The 14173-nt window shown below is 49.2% G+C and overlaps 1 protein-coding gene across 1 annotated transcript in view; it reads right to left on the reverse strand.

The window, feature by feature from the left end:
* LOC146384745 (striatin-like) overlaps nucleotides 1-13472 on the reverse strand; it is a 31175-nt gene extending 17703 nt beyond the window's left edge. The window contains exon 1 of the mRNA XM_084929797.1: nucleotides 13086-13472. Within this exon, the coding sequence (XP_084785923.1) occupies nucleotides 13086-13304 (219 nt within the window). The 5' untranslated portion in view covers nucleotides 13305-13472. The remainder of the gene's footprint in view (nucleotides 1-13085) is intronic.
* Between the last annotated feature and the right edge of the window lie 701 nt (nucleotides 13473-14173).

The following is a 14173-nucleotide window of genomic DNA, read 5'->3' on the forward strand; positions in this document are numbered from 1 at the left end:
TGAGTGTTGCTCGAGCTGCCTGCCAGAGGTGAGTCTGCCGGCCTCACGCTCCGCTTCAGTCACGCTGCTTTTCACTCCCGTTAGCCTGAAAGTCATCTGATACGCTAACCACGATGGAAGGGATCTGCTTGCTCAAAGTGGGTCCTCTGATTGTCGGGGTTTCCTCTGTGTCATTGTAGGGTCCTTACAATATAAAGCACGTTATAAATAAAATTTAACTGGTCGTGAATGACTTCCTCTGTGGATGCTGCTCGCTTTCAGATTCAGTTTTTCTCTCCACATCCTTTCGGTGAGTGACACCAAAGCAAGGTTTTGTATATTAAGTTGTAACAGCGCGGCGGTACAGAGGTCAGCCCTGTCCTGTTATTCACAAGGAAGGATCTGCTGGCGCATCTCTGAGCGCGCACCCCAAACTGCAGTTACCAGAACGTTAAAAGGCTCGTTGTTCTGAAGGAATTTCAGCCAGGACGGCGTTCGTCTTCTCTCCTGAGGTCAGAGAGCGATCAGCATTTCCACTCTGGCTTTCAGGTTCAGGACCTGCTGTGGGTCTGTACTGAGCTGTCATCGTGATCGTTAATAGTTCCAGGATGAACTGAAGCTCTGTGGCTCTGAGGGAAAAAAAGGATGGATTCACTGCTGATTTTGGGGCATTGATTTGATGATTTATTCATAATTATTCTATAAACTGGAAACCAGAGGCTGCACTTTGTCTCCTGTGAGTCTCGCAGTTTCCAGACTGACGGAGGTCACAGGTACAAACCTTCACTTCTGTTTCAGCAGCTAAAATTTTAAATAAAACTTCCTTCTGGATTAAATCCAGGTGGATATCTGGTCTCCTGACACGAAGCCATCTGGCAGGAAGTGCAGCCACTCAGAGGACCTTTCACTCTACAAACTGGGTAACCCACTTGTTCAGAACTCCCATCAGCCTTTGTTTCATTTATAGAAGCGCATCGGCGCTCCACATCGGATCGCAGAGGGAGGCGAAAGGAGCCGCTTTCATTCATAAAAACGACTCCTTATCTGCTAATTAAACACAAAAGGGAACGCGAGCTGATCCCAGTGGAAGCCCCCAGTGTGCACGCCAGCACTTCCTGATATAAACACCAAGCTAGTCCAGTGAAAACGGACAAACAGCTGCTTAATAACCAAAACTGAAGCTGATGCACGGCTGCTTATTTCCAGGCAGAGCAGTCGTGCATTAAAAACGGTTCAATGATGCCGACGCTGCAGGAAACGTTGGACCGCTTCAGCCCAAACTTCAGAATAAAAGCACAGGAGGAAGCAGTGACTTGTGAGCTGTTTTAGTTGAAGCGACAGGCGACGACATGAGTCCGTCCGAATCTGTGGGCTGATCCCAAAATGTCCTCGAACGACCTCCTGACCGCGCCGCTTTGCTGCTGTCACATCGGAGGTGAAGCTCGAAGACCTTTGCTAATCGCTGTTTGGTGTGATGATGCGTTCGCACGCCACTCGCATCTGTCTAATCACGCTGGAAAGCCACAAATATCTGCAGCCGCCAAAGCGACGGGCAGGAGTCCGACGGCTGGAGTCAGGTATTTTCTGTCCCTCCCAGGAAGTCACCTTCATCAACAAGCTCCTCCCACATTACTGACCGTCTGAAGAATCCCACCTCAGGGATTTTCGCCACGGAGATCACAGATTCGTCTATTTGAGTCGACAGAGAAAGTTTACATGAGTTTGGCTCGCTGCGCAGACACCTGCACGTGACGCGGACAGGTGAGCCTCTCGCCTCAGAACGAGCGTTTGCAGACAGCCCGACTGATACTAAAAACGTTTTTCTTTCAGATGCCTGGGACATAAACAGCTCAGCGTATGTGCAGTTAGTTACTCACACACACCATAAACACACTAAGAGGAAAATAGTAGGATTGTACACAGCCGATAAATAGAGGTTGTAGTTTCCACAGTACGGGTGGAATAAAGTGTTGTGGGATGACGGCTGACTAACTGATGTCATTTGTGGAGAAAGTCAATATCCAGCAGTGAACATTTCTCTCCTGACGAGCTGCAGCAGGCGGCATCTTCACCTCTGAGATTCAGTGAGACACAAGCAACACCTCCATCCTGCTGGACAGGCGGCGTGGGAGGACGCACAGCTGAGCGGCTCATCGCCCAGAACAAACTCACAGATCACTAACGAGACCTCCGAATCCTGACGGGCTGCAGATTCAGTATGAAAACAAACGATTCTGCTGCTTCAAATCACGCTCTTTATCAAATACACAAGATATTCAGAGCCTTAAATCTGCATCTGAGCAGCAGGGGGCGACACCTCTGGATGTAACACAGACTGTGATTGGACGGTGAGCCGGGTAAACTCTTTCCTGACCAGTTTATGTCTCAGTCGCTGGTTTCAAGTCTGACTGAATAAAATCTGATGCTTAAAGCAGAGACGCAGAGACCTGCTAATCTGCAACATCCAATCAAAACCCTAGAATATCTCACACCAAACCTGGAGCTCCGCCTCCTCGGATGCTCAGCAGACATGTTATTGGTCACATGATGTCATTAAAAATGCTCCAAAAGGCTCCAACAGCACTAACACGGTCCAGAGGTCCAGCTCAGGTGAAGCCAGCAGCTACAGCCGCCTGTGTCACCATCCACCTGTCAGTCAAAGAGGCCACGCCCCCTAACAATGCAACCTTTAATACTTAATAGAATTTAAACAGGTGAGTTATAAACAGGTGTCACGAAGGCTGAAATGATGTACAGAGACAAACAGTTTGTGTATCAGGCGGCGAACACTGAGCCAAAAACAGCCGACGGCGAGGGCGGTCCCTGCATTTCCTCGGTTACGTTCTTGGAAGCAAAAGCAGAGCGAGAGATTGAAATCCATCTGAAAACTGGTTTTGGATTTGCCGCAGAGAGAATGTGAGCTGCAAGAATCGAGTTTTCAGCCTCCGTGTGACAGACAGGTCACACAGCTATCGACACTCTGTGGCCCCGTTTGACCTCCATCAGCAGCGGCTCAAACACGCCGACTGAATGACTCTCAGCCCTCCTCCCTCGCTGCAGGGGCATTAAGCAAACACAGCGTTCTGGGACTGGGGACGAGGGGGATTTCCCTCCGCTTAAATCTGGAGCAATGAGAGGATTATTCCTCCAGGAGACGAGGAGGGAGGGTGGAGGAGAGGAAAGCTGCTGAGTGAGGGGGGGGGGGGGATTCCTGGGTCAGAGCAAAGAAAAGTGTGGATGATGATGATGCTGTAAGCAGCCAATAAAAAAGCGCGTGCGTTCTAGCCCAGAAGCTCTCATTTAGTCCCACCTCACACTACAATCAACCGCAGCTCTTTCCTTTACAGACGTGCGCTTCCATAAACCCTCCCCGCGTTACCATCACCTCAGGGCTGAAACGTTTCTGCCGCTGAAAACGCCACGTCCAGATATCCAGTCTTTACTGTGCTGCGCTAACAGAAGAGACTCAGCTACGTTTCTGAAACACAGACTGGAAACATTCAGATGTTTGTAGCCGACACCGGGCCGGGAGGACACGGGGAGGCGGGGAAAGCAAAGCCTGCTCCTGTTGTCAGTCCAACCCTCCTTCATTTCCTGTAATGATCTTCCTGTCGTCTCATTTCTGTTTTGCACAAAGATTTGCGGCAAACTGGAGCAGCCCACGCCGCTGGCATCATCGCCATAACACCAAACTCCACGAGTGATTTTACAAAGGAGGCGAGGAGCTGGATGGAAGCTGGGAGGAGAAGAGTGGGGGGAATAAATGAGACGGATGAAGACGGGAAGAAGATCTCTGATATGATGCCAGAGGAGACGAGATCTAGCAAGAGGCAGAAAGCGAGGCGGGGGGGGTGGGTGGGGGGGCGGGAAAAACGCTGTGATGAAGCCCACTCGCCGCTTTCCCTCAGGGAACGTCAACCGCAGACGTGCCGCTCTGGAGCCGACCAGACTTTAATTAGAACAACATAAACCCTCGAAGAGGAGGAGGCGGAGGAAGGCTGAGCAGAACAAAGAGGGAGGAGAGCGTCTGAACATCTAGAGCGAGAACGCCGAGCAGCTCCCCGTCTGTTCTAGTTTCTGTTGTCCTTCATTAGGAAACACAAACTTTCCTTTGTGGAATCTGGGAATCGGCTAACACACCCGCATGACCCGCATGACCCGCATGACCCGCATGATCCCGCATGATCCCGCATACCCCGCATGATCCGCATGACCCGCATGATCCGCATGACCTGCATGATCCCGCATGACCCGGATGATCCGCATGACCCGGATGATCCGCATGACCCGCATGATCCGCATGACCCGCATGACCCGCATGATCCGCATGACCTGCATGATCCCGCATACCCCGCATGACCCGGATGATCCGCATGACCCGGATGATCCGCATGACCCGCATGATCCGCATGACCCGCATGACCCGCATGATCCGCATGACCTGCATGATCCCGCATGACCCGGATGACCTGCATGATCCCGCATACCCCGCATGATCCCGCATGATCCCGCATGATCCGCATGACCCGCATGACCCGCATGACCTGCATGACCCGCATGATCCGCATGACCTGCATGATCCCGCATACCCCGCATGACCCGGATGATCCGCATGACCCGCATGATCCGCATGACCCACATGATCCGCATGACCTGCATGATCCCGCATGACCCGGATGACCTGCATGATCCCGCATACCCCGCATGATCCCGCATGATCCGCATGACCCGCATGATCCCGCATACCCCGCATGACCCGCATGATCTGCATGACCCGCATGACCCCGCATGATCCGCATGATCCGCATGACCCGCATGACCCCGCATGATCCGCATGACCCGCATGACCCCGCATGATCCGCATGATCCGCATGACCCCGCATGATCTGCATGATCCCGCTCTCACAATTTCATCTTTTTTTGTTTTTGAAGATTTCCAAAATCAAATGTGAGTTAAGGCTAGTTTGAGTTCCTCTCCTGCAGCACCGTCTCTAACACAGAAAGAGCAACAGCGAAGGTTTATTGCACCATGCACACTCCTCCTGAGGCCTGAAGCCCGTCGTTCTGGCTGCTCCGGTTTTCGCTTTATTTGCTCCTCTCGGTTCAGCGACGCTCCCTCGCCATCGACCCGCTCGGATCTCCATCCCTGACCCGCTGAGCCCTGCAGTAATGACGCTCCTCGTGTTTTTATCTAACAATCACGGCGAGCTCGCTCTGCCTCATGTTGCAGCAGCCATCATGTCAAAACGTATGTAAATAATATGTGTTGCTTGGCAACCTGTCATACCCCCATTGCTGTTTAACATCATTTTCTTTGGTGTCATTCATCTCCTCTTCTGTCATAAAGGATGCTCCAGTGTCTCCTGTGCCAGAGGAGGAAACAAAGCCCTGCAGCTCCTCTTTTTTAGTATTCGGAGACCTGCACAGATCTTATTGTGACAGCTGCTTCCTGAGCTAAACCGACTCTTCCACTGCAGCTGAAGTTGGAATCAGTGCAGTTCACTGTGTTATCACACCGAACTCATTTCCCTGTCTCAGTGGAGAGAAGTCGAAATATCCCAGCAACACCCAAACGCATCACGAGAAGGCTCCAGTTTATCTGACCTCTGACCCTCTGTGATCTGATCAGATGATTCCTACTTCAGACTTCCCAAACAGTGTGTCTGGTGCTGTAAGCATGTCAGGCTGAGGGCGCTCCTGTCAGCAGAGATTTTGGCTAAAGGCCCGTTTAAACAAAGCCTGGTTACAGCACTGAGGCGTGGCTTGGGCCGACATTCGCCAACGCCCGCAAAACAAGCAGGTGTGCATGCCATTCCTCATACGGCAGCTTCACACGAACGCACTGAGCTGCAGGAATCCAGGCCGGGAGCGTTTTTGTTGTCGCACAAAGAGACGGAGGAAGTGTTGTTGTCGAAGCTCATCTGCGCTAAAGGCAGAGGACGGTCCGGCTCGCCGTTACATAACACACTTAGCTGCTCTTCTTCTCATGCTGCATTATTTAGACACAAAGCAGAGAGATGCTGCTCTGGCTGACGAACCTTCCCACCGTGTGTGCAGCTTTGATTAGTTTTTATCAAGTGAGCAAAACCGTCAGGCCAATCAGAGCTCTGTGAGTGTCCCGTTCCCGTGGCAGCGTGCTCGCTGCTCGCTCAGATTTGAAGTTTCATGTTTCGCTGTAGAAAGAAGTTTTCCTCCCACGCAGAGTGCACAGCGGACGCTGATGTTTGTGTCACTTTTTTACAGAATCAAACTCAAAGTAATGCGAGTACATCCACGCTTTAAACGCTGCATGGTCGTACGCTCGCCATCACTCCATGTTATCCATTGATCTGCACGCGCTCAGATGTCATTGTCATGAGACACTCTTACAATCAAAATCACGGATTGGTAACGCAGCGTGCTTACAGGAAAGTAACAGTAATCTAATTACTTCTTTGCAATAGTAATCCCTTACTTTACTCGTTACTTGAAAAAAGTAATCGGATTATAGTAATGCATTACTGCCCATCTCTGTTTACAAGTAGAGACGGACCGATCCGATATTACGTATCGTATCGGTCCGATACTGACCTAAATTACTGGATCGGATATCGGAGAGAAATAAAAAATGTAATTGATCCATCACAAAAGCACCTCACAAAACTACGACGCGGCGTAACTCGGCTCATAACTGTAGCACGTCGGAGCAGTACACGTCACGTGATAGAGCGGCTGTGTGTGTTTGTAGCCTCGCTACCAAACCAGCATTTCATCTCCGAGGAAGTTTTCCCAGAGAGAAGTAAAGCAAGTGTGTAAGTTCATCTCTGAATGTTTGTAAAGCATTTTAGCGTTGAGCTTAACAACCGATATATGGAGCGACTGCCTCTCTCTCTCTCCTGTTGCTACTTCAATCATGAAACTGATCAATGATCAGCTGATCGGCTTTTCTCTCTTCTTTGTTTTTGGCCCACTTCGCACCAGAAAGAGGAAACCAGCGGCTGAACAACAGCAGCACGTTTAAGCTTGATAAGCTGTAGTTAGAATTTATTTAATATTACTTTCTACACCAGGATCTTTTTCTACAGCTGACGGCTGGTAACTGTGCAGGGGCGGATCTAGCAAAGTTTAGCCAGGGGGGCCGATAGGGCATGAACAGGGAAAAGGGGGCACAAAGACATACTTTTCTTTCTTATTCTCATTTAAAATATCTAGCTTTTAATAAATAATTATCTGAATCTTACACCCAAAGTTTTAATCTGATGTAAAATGTATAGAAGTCCATCACTGTATATAGTAACTGTTAAGTCTAATATAACCTACTAAGCTATAGTACTTTTTCCTTTGGGAACCATCTGTGCCGTCTGCAGTTCTGTTGAAGAAAGATGTTGAATCTATTTAATTATTGTGGAAAAATAATTGATTTCCGTGCATTTTATTTTAAACACATACATTAAATTACAGTTGATTACGTCGATTAAGCATCACAAGGCGGAGGGTGGGGGTGGTTCCCTTTTTTTTTTTTGCTGGGAGCTGGCGGCCCTATTAGTTAGTGGAAATACTAAACAACCTAAGTGCTCTTTAAAACTCCAGAATAGGGAGGATGCTGCAGGTTTAAGTTTCTTAGATTGATCAGTTTTGCTGAATTATGAAATATTTGGGGTGCAGTGTATTTTTTGCATACAGGTATAACAGAGTAGCTTTAGTTTTGTTTGTTTTTTTAAACTTGAGTATGAACTCATACAAAATGCAGCAAGATATTAAAAAAATTGTGTTATTGATTAAAAAATGAACTATAATCTGCAGATTTCCATATTATCGGTGTCAGGCATAAAAAAGTGGTATTGTGTCATCTCTATTTACAAGTAACGAAAAGGTGGAGAACAAGTTTGGGGAAGAGCAGGAAGAGACTCCAGAATTGGGAAAGTCTCGGGATCCGTCAGGAAAACCGGACAGCACGACCGGGATACCTGCTTGCTGCCACCATAACCCGACGACGGATGGATGGAGTTACCAAGCACTGCGCTGTTGCTCTTGGCCCTCATGCGTTCATCATGCTGCAGCTTGTTGGCAGGTGCCGTGTTGCTGCTGAGGATGGTCCGTGTGGAGCGACACGCTCTTTCCCTCCTGCTGTGCCAGACGTCTGTTTGTTTTGTCGTCTGTCGTTCGTTGTGATTCGTGCACGCAGCAACGATTATGAATACTTTTCAGTCGTGTTGATTTCAGAACTCGTTAGCTGTGCAGCCCATCCCTCGGCCTCAGCTTTAATATTATTTGTTACAAATACAAGATTTCTTTCTGCCCCGATTGTTCACTTTGAAGCAGAATCAAGTCTCAACATGAAGAGTTAAACTTCACCTGCTGCTGTCTCATCCAGAATAATGCTGCCGTCAGCTCAGATCACAGTTACAGCTCTACCACCTGTTAATAAGTCTGAGTACAGTCGGCTGAATAAATCAGTGTTTTTGAACCTTCACACGTCTACATTACAGCACGTTACTGCACAGCAGGCTGCAGGTTCACCAACGCTCTCTGAAGAAGCGCATCTTGGTTTTGTTGGAGGCAGCAGCAGATAAAGCAGGCTGACTGCGTCCACACTGGTGACGCAAAACATCCAGCTGTTCAAGCTCCTAAAATACTGCGTCTAACACTCGGAGGTGGACTCCATGCTGATTATTCTGTCTGTGAGATAATAAAGGATCAGCCACAGTGTGACCGCTCGTGTGCCGGCCGGGCAGACAGACTTTTCCTTTAAATAGAGGAGGCCGGACAGGAAGGAAGCCGAGCGGCAAACTTTCCCCTGCTCACGCATGACTTCTTCTCCGTGTCACAGCTCTGACGTGGGCATCCAGGAACTAAAAAAAACCTTTTTATTTTATCTGAAGGTGTAATCGAGCAACAGTAACGTCCACACAGGCCGTCAGCTGCACAATTACCCAGAATTCCCGTGGTCTCCCCTGATCTAGGGTCCTGGTAAGACATTTTTATAAAACAGCACAGAGGGAAGAATAAAACTGGCTGCCGGTAACATCACAAGATTGGTTCGAATATTTCTGACAGAGACGACCTGGAGTTTAAAAAAAACAAAGGAAAAAACAACTTCCTGTTTCCTGTCAGTGGGATGAAGCTGAGCTTCATTCGGAGGAACGAAGAAAACGTTCACTCCAGGTTTTGGCTGCACCTGAAAACATCTGAGACGAGCTCGTTGATCTGTGAACTGCTTAACCGGAACTTTTTAAAGATTTTACGAAGTTTTCAGGCTAAAGGAATCAAATGTGATCTCTCTGACTGACAGGTGGCTGCTAGAGGGGGCGTGGCCTCTCTGACTGACAGGTGGCTGCTAGAGGGGGCGTGGCCTCTCTGACTGACAGGTGGCTGCTAGAGGGGGCGTGGCCTCTCTGACTGACAGGTGGCTGCTAGAGGGGGCGTGGCCTCTCTGACTGACAGGTGGCTGTTAGAGGGGGCCTCTCTGACTGACAGGTGGCTGTTAGAGGGGGCGTGGCCTCTCTGACTGACAGGTGGCTGCTAGAGGGGGCGTGGCCTCTCTGACTGACAGGTGGCTGCTAGAGGGGGCGTGGCCTCTGACTGACAGGTGGCTGCTAGAGGGGGCCTCTCTGACTGACAGGTGGCTGCTAGAGGGGGCCTCTCTGACTGACAGGTGGCTGCTAGAGGGGGCGTGGCCTCTCTGACTGACAGGTGGCTGCTAGAGGGGGCCCTCTCTGACTGACAGGTGGCTGCTAGAGGGGGCGTGGCCTCTCTGACTGACAGGTGGCTGTTAGAGGGGGCGTGGCCTCGCTGACTGACAGGTGGCTGTTAGAGGGGGCGTGGCCTCTCTGACTGACAGGTGGCTGTTAGAGGGGGCCTCTCTGACTGACAGGTGGCTGCTAGAGGGGGCGTGGCCTCTCTGACTGACAGGTGGCTGCTAGAGGGGGCGTGGCCTCTCTGACTGACAGGTGGCTGCTAGAGGGGGCCTCTCTGACTGACAGGTGGCTGCTAGAGGGGGCGTGGCCTCTCTGACTGACAGGTGGCTGCTAGAGGGGGCGTGGCCTCTCTGACTGACAGGTGGCTGCTAGCTGTCCTGAAACAGACCTCTGGACGGTGTTTGCAGACGCAGTCTTTGATGACCGCTCCTGCCTAACTGGTCTTTACTGGTGCCGTGAACTCGCACACGAGAAACGGGGAATCAGACTTGGTCGCTCAGAGCTTCCAGCCCTGTCTCTTTGTTTGTGGACAATAGACTGTGAGTAATCTCTCCTGTTCTTGTGTGCCAGCTTCCTCTCCCCTGCGGAGGATTACCTCAGAGGAAGTGACACTCACGCTCCGTCTCAGCCCGTGATGACATGCAGCCCGTCTGCAGCAGAACAGATGGATTTACGGCTCAAATTGGTCTCTGGCCTCGTCGGCCAGCCAGCGCCGTCCCGCTCCAATCGTCACCCCCCTCCAACCCCTCCAGGTCAATGGGAAGGAAAATGACAAATTAGACGGGGGTGGAGAGCGGCGGTGTGACAGACTTCTTTATCATCAAAGCCACTCAGACAGCTGAGAGACACAAAGAGACGCCTGCTATCTGATTGGGCTGGGGGGGGGGGTGCTAAATGGTGCACCAGCTGAGCCGCCACACAGGAAGTGATTCCTTTACAGGCCGGCTGTCAGCGAAGCTCGGCCGACGATGACTCGAGCTTATGTAAGACATGAGCGTGAAGCGTCCCACGCGCCGTGAGATCGTCTGACTCACTGCCCGGCATCCTTCACAGGAGGAAACGCTCACCTGCACCACACATGCGCAGCAGGGAGCAAGACACTCTGACTTTATAACGCTGCAACAAAACATCTGCTGGAAGTGCAAACGAAGAGAATTCAGCCATTAAATATGATCGCATCGATCGTTTTGGCGTTTGTTACTTCAGCAGAAGCATCAGAGTCGCTCCTGCACCGAGGAATTCACCCCAGAAAGAGGAAATGAAAACTTTACTCCAACAGAACAAAAGTTAGAGATGCGTTCTTCTTCTACTACTTGTGCGTCCATTACGGTAAACATAAATTACAACCAAAAATACCAAGGTGAGCACACAATCATGTAAACAGGTTTCCACAGAGGCCAAGTAGCAGATCGGCGCTTACAGTCAAACGACCACGAGCTCCTCTACAACGTAACGTAGAGTCAGCGTGAGGCCGTCTGTCCATCCTCCACAGGGATGAGACAGATTGATGAGGTCACGCAGGAAACATCACTGCAGGTTATCCCTCCTACAGAAGGGGCTACACGCTGGGTCGTTGCATCAACGATTCATTTCTTTCAAATTTATACTTTGCATGAAGGTGGGCCCTGATATCATTCAGCACTGTGACCATGACGGTGCTCAGCGAGGACAGGTGGGACTGACCCAAGACACACGAGGCACTCGCTGGGAGGCGGCCGAGGCGCCGTTACGATTGTTGGATCTGATCTGTGAGCAGTGAAAACAGGAAGACCAACAGGAGGCTTCTTTTCACCTCCACGTCTGCAGACACAGCTCTGACCTCGCTGGTCCTACAGGGAGCGGAGGACACCTCTGAGTCTGGATTCAAAACTTCACCCTTGACTGAGTGAAAAGAAGGACTGTGCTAATGACGCTAACCCAACTGGTTTTGTAGGATGCCTCTCAGAAACAAGCAAAGAGCTGAGCGTCTCAGGCTACATTTGTCTGTTATTAAAAACATGTTTAGTGTCAGTGATCCGGAATAATGGGAGGTATATGAGCCATTTTATTTTCCACAGGATAACAAACTGAAGAGGCAGTGGACACCAATAATCTGCCGCCTGTCGCTAAGTGGCTCAAACTTTAATTGAAAGGGATGTTTGTTTTATTTGTGTTTAAATTGTCAAAATAAACTAAATCTGTCATCAGAAAGCAGCGCTATGATGTTCTGTTTTGGACATTACATCAGCTGAAAGTGAAGTGCTGATTTACGGTAAGGCAGCACTTCACCCGACTCTCTGCTCTTCAACTCCGAGAGCACCAAAAACTCCTGCAGCACGGACACTACTGAACATTTTAAAGTGAAAATGGTTTTGTTGCCCTTGAAATGCTTTGACTCACTTTGCCACTGCAGATATGTTGAATTCATTTTTGAACATGACCTCTGACTGTACGTATGCAGACCTCCCTCTTTTAAAGCAGGATAAAGAGCCCTGCATGCTGTCCCACGGAGGCTCTGCTCCACACTGAAAGGAAAACACCGGCAGGGTCTCGGTTTAAGGTTACAGCTTTTAAATCTGCACACAAACGTTTCGTGACTGGACGGGATCACGCAGCGTGCACGCGCCCATTATCGGTATGCATCCATTATCGGACACGTTTAACTGAACACACACACTGATCTTTGTGGGACAAAGCCCTCCTGGGGCGGTTTGGGAAACTAACCGATTCCGGTAACCAACCAAAAAACAACAACCCACAAACAAAAGCAAGCACGGCTCTACGTGCACGTTTGCCCCGCTCAGGTAAACCTGGCACGTCTCAGGTGACCTGGCTGCGGACTTTTAGTACACACGTAAGCTTGCATGACAGGTAGCTGCTCACACCCACACAGAGCCGGCTGGAATGACTGAAATGTCACCCGCAGCTAGCCTGCTTAGCAGAGAGCGCAGCGAACACAGCATAAGGCGAAACTGCCATTTAAATATTACGCAATTCTCGCACATCCCGCTTGACATTGGGAAACGAACAGTAAAACCAGTACCGAGCACCGCATCTAGAAACACTGGAATCGGAGCGTGAATTCGGCGATAACACGATTAGAGAAGACGCGCTTACAAACACATAACATTATGTTACTTAATGAATGTGCGTCATTCTGCGTACTGAGCCCCGTGCGCGACAAGGCACATGCAAACTGCACCTAGCCTCCAAAAAGTTAAAAACATTACACAAAAACATAAATTTTACTGGCTTAAACCTATGCCGAATTAAGCGAAAAACACTTTCTATCAACGTAAACTACAACTTTTACTTTACTCTGACGATGTATTCACCGATAATCGATTTTAAGAACAATTTCCATATTCTCCAATGGACTTCGGTACAGCGCCTCTCCGTTCTGCTAGCAACCTAAACAATGAAACCCCCTGCGACCGAGAGGCTGCTTACCTGCAGCTCGGCCCGCTCCACCTCCCACTGGGCCCTCTCCACCTCGAAGCGGGCCCACTCATGCTGGAGAAAGTGTAAAATCCCCGGGATGCTGTACTGAGCCCGGGCCGCCTCTCCGCCGCCGTCCCCGGGCTGCGGAGCTTTAACGTTCCCCGCGCCGGGTAAGCCCGAGCTGCCGCTGGTGTTGAAGAAGACACCGGGGCCCGCCTGCTCATCCATGGCCGGACCGTGAGCGATGCGGGGCGGCTTCAGTCCGGTGCTGACTCCCGCTTCAGTGAAATATCCTCCGCAGGAAAATGCGGTCCATCAACCGAACAACTCCTGCTCGAGCCAGCTGTCAAAGCGGCGGAGAGTCGAGCTGCCGGAACGAACGCAACAACCACATCCTGTCCGGATTTTCAAAATATAATAGCTGAAGCTCTCTTATTATTGTTATTGTTGTTTTATTTATTAAAATAAACATTAAGTAAAAAAAGAAATAAACAGATCTGAATTCTATGTTTGAATGTATTGAATGTATTTATTATTTTCCTGTTGATTTCAATATCAATTTAAATAGTAAGCATCCTCCATTCATAAACTGCTGTTAACTTTAGACCGGCCCAATATAAATAGACTCAAACGACAAAGATGATAATAATAATAATAATAATAATAATAATAATAATAATAATAATAATAATAATAATAATAATAATAAGAAGAAGAAGAAGAAGAAGAAGAAGAAGAAGAAGAAGAAGAATACAAAGAGCCAATAACAGCAAAATAGGTTGGAAAACAGCACAAAAACTATACATTGGTCATCAGTGATCAGTTAGAATCATGAGTGTTCTTTTACGGTCAGTAATTCATTTTTTTCTCCAACAGTCGATGTGAAACAATTCTAGAAATTCAAACTGCCCTGCCCTGAATGTTCCTGCATGGTTGGCTGGTGACAGGTGATTGGCAGAGGAAGGTCCAAGTGAAGAAGAGCGCCTGTTACGTAGTCAGTTTGCTATGACTTACCTTGATCTGGTTCAGGTTTATGTACCCGGATGATGCTGAAGAGGAAAAGAAACACATTATTTTTCCTAAAAGCTGGTTGTTAC

Source organism: Perissodus microlepis, chromosome 6 (genome assembly GCF_051167445.1).
Source record: "Perissodus microlepis isolate ML-2025 ecotype Zambia chromosome 6, ASM5116744v1, whole genome shotgun sequence".
In the NCBI taxonomy this organism is placed as follows: domain Eukaryota; kingdom Metazoa; phylum Chordata; class Actinopteri; order Cichliformes; family Cichlidae; genus Perissodus; species Perissodus microlepis.